This window comes from Oncorhynchus mykiss, chromosome 24, assembly GCF_013265735.2.
Source record: "Oncorhynchus mykiss isolate Arlee chromosome 24, USDA_OmykA_1.1, whole genome shotgun sequence".
In the NCBI taxonomy this organism is placed as follows: domain Eukaryota; kingdom Metazoa; phylum Chordata; class Actinopteri; order Salmoniformes; family Salmonidae; genus Oncorhynchus; species Oncorhynchus mykiss.
Window position 1 is genome coordinate 38,051,265 of NC_048588.1, and position 12,500 is coordinate 38,063,764.

At 51.8% G+C, this 12,500-nt stretch overlaps 1 protein-coding gene across 1 annotated transcript in view; it reads left to right on the forward strand.

Annotated features, from left to right (window-relative positions):
• Positions 1–12,500, forward strand: part of LOC110511668 (tyrosine-protein kinase receptor UFO) — an 81,916-nt gene that overhangs the window by 11,402 nt on the left and 58,014 nt on the right. The window contains exon 5 of the mRNA XM_036962127.1: positions 10,000–10,196. Coding sequence (XP_036818022.1) covers positions 10,000–10,196 — 197 coding nt within the window. The remainder of the gene's footprint in view (positions 1–9,999; positions 10,197–12,500) is intronic.

The following is a 12,500-nucleotide window of genomic DNA, read 5'->3' on the forward strand; positions in this document are numbered from 1 at the left end:
TTGTGTGACTCATCAGAGCAGGTTTGCTGGTGATGCTCATCACTTCATGTTCATGTTGTTAGTTGGTTGACAGGACACTCACAGCAAGGGAATGGGCTGACACAAACACAACTATTCAGTCAGTCAGTCACCCAGCCACAACACACAGTCAGTCAGTCACCCAGCCACAACACACCACACAGCCAGCCAGCCAGCCAGCCAACCAATCAGCCAGCCACATCACACAGTCAATCAGCCAGTCAGCCAGCCAGTCAGCCAGCCAGCCAGCCAGTCAGCCAGCCAGCCACATCACACAGCAAGCCAGCCAGCCAACCAATCAGCCAGCCACATCACACAGCAAGCCAGCCAGCCAACCAATCAGCCAGCCACATCACACAGCAAGCCAGCCAGCCAACCAATCAGCCAGCCACATCACACTGTCAATCAGCCAGTCAGCCAGCAGGTCAGCCAGCTATCCAGCCAACCATCCAGTCAGTCAGCCAGTCAGCCAGCTACAGTACACAGCCAGCCAGCAGGTCAGCCAGCTATCCAGCCAACCATCCAGTCAGTCAGCCAGTCAGCCAGCTACATTACACAGCCAGCCAGCCAGCCAGTCAGCCAGCTACAGTACACAGCCAGCCAGCCAGCCAGCCAGCCAGCTACAGTACACAGCCAGCCAGCAGGTCAGCCAGCTATCCAGCCAACCATCCAGTCAGTCAGCCAGTCAGCCAGCTACATTACACAGCCAGCCAGCCAGCCAGTCAGCCAGCTACAGTACACAGCCAGCCAGCCAGTCAGCCAGCCAGCCAGCCAGCCAGCCAGCCAGCCAGCCAGTCAGCCAGCCAGTCACCCAGCCACAACACACAGCCAGCCAGCCAGCCAGTCAGACACAGCACATAGCCAGCCAGCCAGCCAGTCAGACACAGCACATAGCCAGCCAGCCAGTCAGACACAACACACAGCCAGCCAGCCAGCCGGTCAGACACAGCACATAGCCAGACATTCCCTTGGTTCTGCTTCTTCAAATACAACCCTAGACCCACAAGAACCCCACCCTGTCCCAGACCCAACCAACTCCTCCACAGAAATGTCCCCTTCTCTCCCCTTCACTTCAGACTGCTGGGATCTGTCTGTGGGTCTCTGACCAAGGCCTTGTGCCTCCACTCACTATCAGAGCTCAACCTAGACTGCTATATATTTAGGAAATAGTGTCGGGGGGTTTTCCTGACCAGGCCAACGCAGTTTTTATGACATAAACAAACAAGCAAGTAAACTTTGCACACCGATTCTTTTTTTTACAAGATTTTATTTGATCTTTAATCCAAAACATCCACATCACCCCTGTCCAGACCCACTAGCCCTCCATCTCCAACACCAGCATCACCCCTGTCCAGACCCACTAGCCCTCCATCTCCAGCACCAGCATCACCCCTGTCCAGACCCACTAGCCCTCCATCTCCAACACCAGCATCACCCCTGTCCAGACCCACTAGCCCTCCATCTCCAACACCAGCATCACCCCTGTCCAGACCCACTAGCCCTCCATCTCCAACACCAGCATCACCCCTGCCCAGACCCACTAGCCCTCCATCTCCAGCACCAGCATCACCCCTGCCCAGACCCACTAGCCCTCCATCTCCAACACCAGCATCACCCCTGTCCAGACCCACTAGCCCTCCTTCTCCAACACCAGCATCACCCCTGCCCAGACCCACTAGCCCTCCATCTCCAGCACCAGCATCACCCCTGCCCAGACCCACTAGCCCTCCATCTCCAGCACCAGCATCACCCCTGCCCAGACCCACTAGCCCTCCATCTCCAGCACCAGCATCACCCCTGTCCAGACCCACTAGCCCTCCATCTCCAACACCACCCCTGTCCAGACCCACTAGCCCTCCATCTCCAGCACCACCCCTGTCCAGACCCACTAGCCCTCCATCTCCAGCACCACCCCTGTCCAGACCCACTAGCCCTCCATCTCCAACACCAGCATCACCCCTGCCCAGACCCACTAGCCCTCCATCTCGAGCACCAGCATCACCCCTGTCCAGACCCACTAGCCCTCCATCTCCAACACCACCCCTGTCCAGACCCACTAGCCCTCCATCTCCAGCACCACCCCTGTCCAGACCCACTAGCCCTCCATCTCCAGCACCACCCCTGTCCAGACCCACTAGCCCTCCATCTCCAACACCAACATCACCCCTGCCCAGACCCACTAGCCCTCCATCTCTAGCACCAGCATCACCCCTGCCCAGGCCCACTAGCCCTCCAGCACCAGCATCACCCCTGTCCAGACCCACTAGCCCTCCATCTCCAACACCAGCATCACCCCTGCCCAGACCCACTAGCCCTCCATCTCCAGCACCAGCATCACCCCTGCCCAGACCCACTAGTGCTCACCTCCAGCACCACCCCTGTCCAGACCCACTAGCCCTCACCTCCAGCACCAGCATCACCCCTGCCCAGACCCACTAGCCCTCCATCTCCAGCACCAGCATCACCCCTGCCCAGACCCACTAGCCCTCCATCTCCAGCACCAGCATCACCCAAGCCCAGACCCACTAGCCCTCCATCTCCAGCACCAGCATCACCCCTGCCCAGACCCACTAGCCCTCCATCTCCAACACCAGCATCACCCCTGCCCATACCCACTAGCCCTCCATCTCCAGCACCAGCATCACCCCTGCCCAGACCCACTAGCCCTCCATCTCCAGCACCAGCATCACCCCTGTCCAGACCCACTAGCCCTCCAGCACCAGCATCACCCCTGCCCAGACCCACTAGCCCTTCATCTCCAGCACCAGCATCACCCCTGCCCAGACCCACTAGTCCTCCATCTCCAGCACCAGCATCACCCCTGCCCAGACCAACTAGCCCTCCATCTCCAGCACCAGCATCACCCCTGCCCAGACCCACTAGCCCTCCATCTCCAACACCAGCATCACCCCTGCTCAGACCCACTAGCCCTCCATCTCCAGCACCAGCATCACCCCTGCCCAGACCCACTAGCCCTCACCTCCAGCACCAGCATCACCCCTGCCCAGACCCACTAGCCCTCACCTCCAGCACCAGCATCACCACTGCCCAGACCCACTAGCCCTCCATCTCCAGCACCAGCATCACCCCTGCCCAGACCCACTAGCCCTCACCTCCAGCACCAGCATCACCACTGCCCAGATCCACTAGCCCTCACCTCCGACACCAGCACCAGCATCACCCCTGCCCAGACCCACTAGCCCTCACCTCCAGCACCAGCATCACCACTGCCCAGACCCACTAGCCCTCACTTCCGGCACCAGCACCAGCATCACCACTGCCCAGACCCACTAGCCCTCCATCTCCAACACCAGCATCACCCCTGCCCAGACCCACTAGCCCTCCATCTCCAGCACCAGCATCACCCCTGCCCAGATCCACTAGCCCTCACCTCCGACACCAGCACCAGCATCACCACTGCCCAGACCCACTAGCCCTCCATCTCCAACACCAGCATCACCACTGCCCAGACCCACTAGCCCTCACCTCCAGCACCAGCATCACCCCTGCCCAGACCCACTAGCCCTCACCTCCAGCACCAAGGTTGCTCAAACATCGAAATAATCAAAATGTTGTGATATAACATTTTTTTTATTTTTAAGTTGCATGTATTTGAAAATATCTACTTTGGTCAATCTAAAATAGCTTGTTTAAAGTTGTCATGGAAAAAAAAAACATGTATTTCCTATTCACAAATCATTTACGGTTCTCAAGCTCACGTCGATGACATCAAATAGACTGTTGTAATAGCGGCGTGAGTCTAAAGTCGATGGGCCACTAATATACCTTGAACGTGACTCATATTGAACTTATGAGTCGGGTCTCCAGTCACGGATTCCCGGGCCTACGGATGAACAGCAGCTCTGAGAGGAAGAGAGAGAAGGCTGCTGTCAGGGGTTGAGATGTGCTGACCAAAGGGGATCGGAGATATTGGGGAAGGAAAGAGAGAAAGAGAAGGGGTTGGTGTGTTGCAACCTCGTGATGTTCTGTTCATTCACCCACACAGTCAGTGGTCAGCCCTCCATCCCTCCCTCCCTCCCTCCTCCTCCCTCCCTGCCTCCTCACGTTCCTTTACTCCCTCCCTCCCTCCTCCTCCCCCCTCCCTCCTCCTCCCTTCTCCTCCTCCCTCCCTCCTCCTCCTCCCTCCTCCTCCCTCCCTCCTCACGTTCCTTCACTCCCTCCCTCCTCCTCCCTCCCTCCCTCCCTCCCTCACTCCCCCTCCCTCCCTCCCTCCCTCCCTCCCTCCCTCCCTCCCCCTCCCTCCCTCCCTCCCTCCCTCCCTCCGCTCCCTCCCTCTCTCATAGCTCTCACCCCCTGTCCTCTTTCTGGCGTTACACGGACCACAACAATGAAGGCATGGTCCTCTCCGGACAACACAACACACTGTGTGGCTTAGTTATCATAGGAACAACTTAGGAACATGGGAACAACTTAGGAACATTTTAACAACTTAGGAACAACTTAGGAACATGGGAACAACTTAGGAACAACTTAGGAACAACTTAGGAACAACTTAGGAACATGGGAACAACTTAGGAACATGGGAACAACTTAGGAACATGGGAACAACTTAGGAACATGGGAACAACTTAGGAACAACTTAGGAACAACTTAGGAACAACTTAGGAACATGGGAACAACTTAGGAACAACTTAGGAACAACTTAGGAACAACTTAGGAACATGGGAACAACTTAGGAACAACTTAGGAACAACTTAGGAACAACTTAGGAACAACTTAGGAACATGGGAACAACTTAGGAACATGGGAACAACTTAGGAACAACTTAGGAACATGGGAACAACTTAGGAACATAGGAACAACTTAGGAACAACTTAGGAACATTTGAACAACTTAGGAACAACTTAGGAACATGGGAACAACTTAGGAACAACTTAGGAACATTTGAACAACTTAGGAACATAGGAACAACTTAGGAACAACTTAGGAACATAGGAACAACTTAGGAACAACTTAGAAACATAGGAACAACTTAGGAACAACTTAGGAACATAGGAACAACTTAGGAACATAGGAACAACATAGGAACAACTTAGGAACAACTTAGAAACATAGGAACAACTTAGGAACAACTTAGAAACAACTTAGGAACATAGGAACATGGGAACAACTTAGGAACATGGGAACAACTTAGGAACAACTTAGGAAATTAGGAACATGGGAACAACTTAGGAACTACATAACAAATAGGCCTTGTGTCCCTGTGTTCGATCACATTGAAGGAAAGTGTTTTAGTTGTGGTAGTGTGTTTTAGTTGTTTTAGTTGTGGTAGTGTGTTTTAGTTGTGGTAGTGTGTTTTAGTTGTGGTAGTGTGTTTTAGTTGTGGTAGTGTGTTTTAGTTGTGGTAGTGTGTTTTAGTTGTGGTAGTGTGTTGTAGTTGTGGTAGTGTGTTTTAGTTGTGGTAGTGTGTTTTAGTTGTGGTAGTGTGTTGTAGTTGTGGTAGTGTGTTTTAGTTGTGGTAGTGTGTTTTAGTGCACCATTAAATGAAATGACTGGCACATGTTTTCAGTCTGTGTGTGTCTGTGTGTGTCTGTGTGTGTCTGTGTGTGTCAGCATGTTTTGCCCCTTCAGTTGACCCCCCCCCCCCCCCCAGTGTGTGTGTGTGTTCGCTTTTGAGTACCCAATGAGTCACTATCTGAGAGGACTCATTCACTACTGAATGTCAGCATGTGTCAGCGTGTCGTGTGTGTGTGTCAACGTGTGTGTGTGTGAGTATGAGAGTGTGTCAACATGCATGTGTGAGTGTGAGAGAGAGAGTGTGTGTGTGTGTGTGTGTGTGTGTCAGCGCTCAGCATGTTTGCCCCTCTAGAGGGGCCCCTTCAATGAGAACCAGGCGTGGTTCTACGCTGAGCTCTCTCTATTCCTGATTTACACTCCTCAGCATGCTTCCTCCCCCAAAACCTCCAGCCTGCTGGTCCCATCTGATCTCACCCAGATCCCTAAACCTCCAGCCTGCTGGTCCCATCTGATCTCACCCAGATCCCTAACCCCCAGCCTGTGGGTCCCATCTGATCTCACCCAGATCCCTAACCCCCCAGCCTGCTGGTCCCATCTGATCTCACCCAGATCCCTAACCCCCAGCCTGTGGGTCCCATCTGATCTCACCCAGATCCCTAACCCCCAGCCTGTGGGTCCCATCTGATCTCACCCAGATCCCTAACCCCCAGCCTGTGGGTCCCATCTGATCTCACCCAGATCCCTAACCCCCAGCCTGTGGGTCCCATCTGATCTCACCCAGATCCCTAACCCCCAGCCTGTGGGTCCCATCTGATCTCACCCAGATCCCTAACCCCCAGCCTGTGGGTCCCATCTGATCTCACCCAGATCCCTAACCCCCAGCCTGTGGGTCCCATCTGATCTCACCCAGATCCCTAACCCCCAGCCTGTGGGTCCCATCTGATCTCACCCAGATCCCTAACCCCCAGCCTGTGGGTCCCATCTGATCTCACCCAGATCCCTAACCCCCAGCTTGTGGGTCCCATCTGATCTCACCCAGATCCCTAACCCCCCAGCCTGTGGGTCCCATCTGATCTCACCCAGATCCCTAACCCCCAGCCTGTGGGTCCCATCTGATCTCACCCAGATCCCTAACCCCCAGCCTGTGGGTCCCATCTGATCTCACCCAGATCCCTAACCCCCAGCTTGTGGGTCCCATCTGATCTCACCCAGATCCCTAACCCCCAGCCTGTGCGTCCCATCTGATCTCAGCCAGATCCCTAACCCCCAGCCTGTGGGTCCCATCTGATCTCACCCAGATCCCTAACCCCCAGCCTGTGGGTCCCATCTGATCTCACCCAGATCCCTAACCCCCAGCTTGTGGGTCCCATCTGATCTCACCCAGATCCCTAACCCCCAGCCTGTGCGTCCCATCTGATCTCAGCCAGATCCCTAACCCCCAGCCTGTGGGTCCCATCTGATCTCACCCAGATCCCTAACCCCCAGCTTGTGGGTCCCATCTGATCTCACCCAGATCCCTAACCCCCAGCCTGTGCGTCCCATCTGATCTCAGCCAGATCCCTAACCCCCAGCCTGTGGGTCCCATCTGATCTCAGCCAGATCCCTAACCCCCAGCCTGTGGGTCCCATCTGATCTCACCCAGATCCTTAACCCCGAGCCTGCTGGTCCCATCTGATCTCACCCAGATACACTGGCTCTCAGATCAACAAAACACGCCATTAACACACCCACACACATCTACACACGCAGGTACACATCCACAAACACACACACACACACACACACACACACACACACGGGGGGGGGGGGGGGGGGTCAATTGAAGGGGCAATAAATGCTGGCACACACACAGACAGAAAACATGTGCCAGTCATTTCATGTATTCAGCATCTACACCCATCTACCCTCCGTGTTCTCTATCAGCATCTACACCCATCTACCCTCCGTGTTCTCTATCAGCATCTACACCCATCTACCCTCCGTGTTCTCTATCAGCATCTACACCCATCTACCCTCCGTGTTCTCTATCAGCATCTACACCCATCTACCCTCCGTGTTCTCTATCAGCATCTACACCCATCTACCCTCCGTGTTCTCTATCAGCATCTACACCCATCTACCCTCCGTGTTCTCTATCAGCATCTACACCCATCTACCCTCCGTGTTCTCTATCAGCATCTACACCCATCTACCCTCCGTGTTCTCTATCAGCATCTACACCCATCTACCCTCCGTGTTCTCTATCAGCATCTACACCCATCTACCCTCCGTGTTCTCTATCAGCATCTACACCCATCTACCCTCCGTGTTCTCTATCAGCATCTACACCCATCTACCCTCCATGTTCTCTATCAGCATCTACACCCATCTACCCTCCATGTTCTCTATCAGCATCTACACCCATCTACCCTCCATGTTCTCTATCAGCATCTACACCCATCTACCCTCCATGTTCTCTATCAGCATCTACACCCATCTACCCTCCGTGTTCTCTATCAGCATCTACACCCATCTACCCTCCGTGTTCTCTATCAGCATCTACACCCATCTACCCTCCGTGTTCTCTATCAGCATCTACACCCATCTACCCTCCGTGTTCTCTATCAGCATCTACACCCATCTACCCTCCGTGTTCTCTATCAGCATCTACACCCATCTACCCTCCGTGTTCTCTATCAGCATCTACACCCATCTACCCTCCATGTTCTCTATCAGCATCTACACCCATCTACCCTCCGTGTTCTCTATCAGCATCTACACCCATCTACCCTCCGTGTTCTCTATCAGCATCTACACCCATCTACCCTCCGTGTTCTCTATCAGCATCTACACCCATCTACCCTCCGTGTTCTCTATCAGCATCTACACCCATCTACCCTCCGTGTTCTCTATCAGCATCTACACCCATCTACCCTCCATGATCTCTGTCAGTATCTACACCCATCTACCCTCCATGTTCTCTATCAGCATCTACACCCATCTACCCTCCGTGTTCTCTATCAGCATCTACACCCATCTACCCTCCGTGTTCTCTATCAGCATCTACACCCATCTACCCTCTGTGTTCTCTATCAGCATCTACACCCATCTACCCTCCGTGTTCTCTATCAGCATCTACACCCATCTACCCTCCATGATCTCTGTCAGTATCTACACCCATCTACCCTCCATGATCTCTATCAGCATCTACACCCATCTACCCTCCATGTTCTCTATCAGCATCTACACCCATCTACCCTCCGTGTTCTCTATCAGCATCTACACCCATCTACCCTCCGTGTTCTCTATCAGCATCTACACCCATCTACCCTCCATGATCTCTGTCAGTATCTACACCCATCTACCCTCCATGTTCTCTATCAGCATCTACACCCATCTACCCTCCGTGTTCTCTATCAGCATCTACACCCATCTACCCTCCGTGTTCTCTATCAGCATCTACACCCATCTACCCTCCATGATCTCTGTCAGTATCTACACCCATCTACCCTCCATGTTCTCTATCAGCATCTACACCCATCTACCCTCCGTGTTCTCTATCAGCATCTACACCCATCTACCCTCTGTGTTCTCTATCAGCATCTACCCTCCGTGTTCTCTATCAGCGTCTACACCCATCTACCCTCTGTGTTCTCTATCAGCGTCTACACCCAGATCACAAAGCTGTCTGTAATCTTGATGCCAAACTCTTAACTTAATCCTAACCTGAACTAAGCCTGACCTTCCCCTCATCCGACCACAGCTCAGACACTAGATTCTGTTGAGTCGGGGTTCTGGGTTTGAATGACGTCTGCAGTTCCCTTTTTACGCCTATGTGTTGCCTGGTTGGTTTCTCCCAAGCAAAGTACCTCATTCTGTCGCTCCGTTCTTCTGTAACCAAGCTGTCGAAGAGAGGAGCACTCATTCTGTCGCTCCGTTCTTCTGTAACCAAGCTGTTGAAGAGAGGAGCACTCATTCTGTCGCTCCCTTCTTCTGTAACCAAGCTGTTGAAGAGAGGAGCACTCATTCTGTCGCTCCCTTCTTCTGTAACCAAGCTGTTGAAGAGAGGAGCACTCATTCTGTCGCTCCCTTCTTCTGTAACCAAGCTGTTGAAGAGAGGAGCACTCATTCTGTCGCTCCCTTCTTCTGTAACCAAGCTGTTGAAGAGAGGAGCACTCATTCTGTCGCTCCCTTCTTCTGTAACCAAGCTGTTGAAGAGAGGAGCACTCATTCTGTCGCCCCCTTCTTCTGTAACTAAGCTGTTGAAGAGAGGAGCACTCATTCTGTCGCTCCCTTCTTCTGTAACCAAGCTGTTGAAGAGAGGAGCACTCATTCTGTCGCTCCCTTCTTCTGTAACCAAGCTGTTGAAGAGAGGAGCACCAGTCCCAACTCTCTGATCCCAGTTAAAGTACAATTAAACATTATGAAATGCACAACTGTGCTGCTTCTATCAACCCCCCCCCCCCCCCCCCCTAGCCCCCCCGCCCCCTAATTTGAGGTGTGTTTTTCTGTTTTCTCCTCCAGGTCTGAACAGAACCAGTACTTTCTCCTGTGAGGCGCACAACCGTAAAGGAGTGGCGACATCAGGCTCTGGGACCATCACAGTCCTGCCATCCCAGCCCCAGAGAGTCAGGGCTGTTGACGTCACCAACTCTAGTCTGCTCCTCTCCTGGGAACCTGGCTTTGGAGGAGTCTATCCTATAACCCACTGCACCATACAGGTAATTACCCATAACCCACTGCACCATACAGGTAATTACCCATAACCCACTGCACCATACAGGTAATTACCCACACTCTTAGAAAGAAGGGTTCCAAAAGGGTACTTCGACTGTGCCCATGAGATAAACCCTTTTTGGGTCCAGGTTGAACCATTTTTGGTTGTAGTTAGAACTTTTGGGGTCCATGTAGAACCCAAAAATACATAACCCATTGCATCCATACAGGTTATTACCCATAACCCATTGCATCCATACAGGTTATTACCCATAACCCATTGCATCCATACAGGTTATTACCCATAACCCATTGCATCCATACAAGTTATTACCCATAACACATTGCGTCATACAGGTTATTGCCCATAACCCATTGCATCATACAGGTTATTACCCATAACCCATTGCATTATACAGGTTATTGCCCATAACCCATTGCATCATACAGGTTATTACCCATAACCCATTGCACCATACAGGTTATTGCCCATAACCCATTGCATCATACAGGTTATTACCCATAACCCATTGCATTATACAGGTTATTGCCCATAACCCATTGCATCATACAGGTTATTACCCATAACTCATTGCATCATACAGGTTATTACCCATAACCCATTGCATCATACAGGTTATTACCCATAACTCATTGCATCATACAGGTTATTACCCATAACCCATTGCATCATACAGGTAAGACGGGACAGGGAAATTCCATTCTGCAGAAATATGAAAAATGTAAAAGTAGAAAAAATCTGGTAACCACTATAACTTTGACTTTTAAATTGGAACACTACACTTTGCAGTGCGGTTGACAAACCTGTGCGGAGTGCAGATTTCCCTTTAGTGTTTGAGCTCCCTGTCAATAAACACATCAATCTGCTAATCTGTCAGTAGCCTGTCAGTAGTCTGTCTGTGGAATGTCAGTAGTCTGTCAGTAGCCTGTCAGTAGTCTGTCAGTAGTCTGTCTGTGGAATGTCAGTAGTCTGTCTGTGGAATGTCAGTAGTCTGTCAGTAGTCTGTCAGTAGTCTGTCAGTAGCCTGTCAGTAGTCTGTCAGTAGCCTGTCAGTAGTCTGTCTGTGGAATGTCAGTAGTCTGTCTGTGGAATGTCAGTAGTCTGTCAGTAGTCTGTCAGTAGTCTGTCAGTAGCCTGTCAGTAGTCTGTCAGTAGCCTGTCAGTAGTCTGTCTGTGGAATGTCAGTAGTCTGTCTGTGGAATGTCAGTAGTCTGTCAGTAGTCTGTCAGTAGTCTGTCAGTAGCCTGTCAGTAGTCTGTCTGTGGAATGTCAGTAGTCTGTCTGTAGTCTGTCTGTGGAATGTCAGTAGTCTGTCAGTAGCCTGTCAGTAGTCTGTCTGTGGAATGTCAGTAGTCTGTCTGTGGAATGTCAGTAGTCTGTCAGTAGTCTGTCAGTAGTCTGTCAGTAGCCTGTCAGTAGTCTGTCAGTAGCCTGTCAGTAGTCTGTCTGTGGAATGTCAGTAGTCTGTCTGTGGAATGTCAGTAGTCTGTCAGTAGTCTGTCAGTAGTCTGTCAGTAGCCTGTCAGTAGTCTGTCAGTAGCCTGTCAGTAGTCTGTCTGTGGAATGTCAGTAGTCTGTCTGTAGTCTGTCTGTGGAATGTCAGTAGTCTGTCAGTAGCCTGTCAGTAGTCTGTCTGTAGAATGTCAGTAGTCTGTCTGTGGAATGTCAGTAGTCTGTCTGTGGAATGTCAGTAGTCTGTCTGTGGAATGTCAGTAGCCTGTCAGTAGTCTGTCTGTGGAATGTCAGTAGTCTGTCTGTGGAATGTCAGTAGCCTGTCAGTAGTCTGTCTGTGGAATGTCAGTAGTCTGTCAGTAGCCTGTCAGTAGTCTGTCTGTGGAATGTCAGTAGTCTGTCAGTAGCCTGTCAGTAGTCTGTCAGTAGCCTGTCAGTAGTCTGTCAGTAGCCTGTCAGTAGTCTGTCTGTGGAATGTCAGTAGTCTGTCTGTAGTCTGTCTGTGGAATGTCAGTAGTCTGTCAGTAGCCTGTCAGTAGTCTGTCTGTAGAATGTCAGTAGTCTGTCTGTGGAATGTCAGTAGTCTGTCTGTGGAATGTCAGTAGTCTGTCTGTGGAATGTCAGTAGCCTGTCAGTAGTCTGTCTGTGGAATGTCAGTAGTCTGTCTGTGGAATGTCAGTAGCCTGTCAGTAGTCTGTCTGTGGAATGTCAGTAGTCTGTCAGTAGCCTGTCAGTAGTCTGTCTGTGGAATGTCAGTAGTCTGTCAGTAGCCTGTCAGTAGTCTGTCTGTAGCCTGTCTGTAGTCTGTCTGTGGAATGTCAGTAGTCTGTCTGTG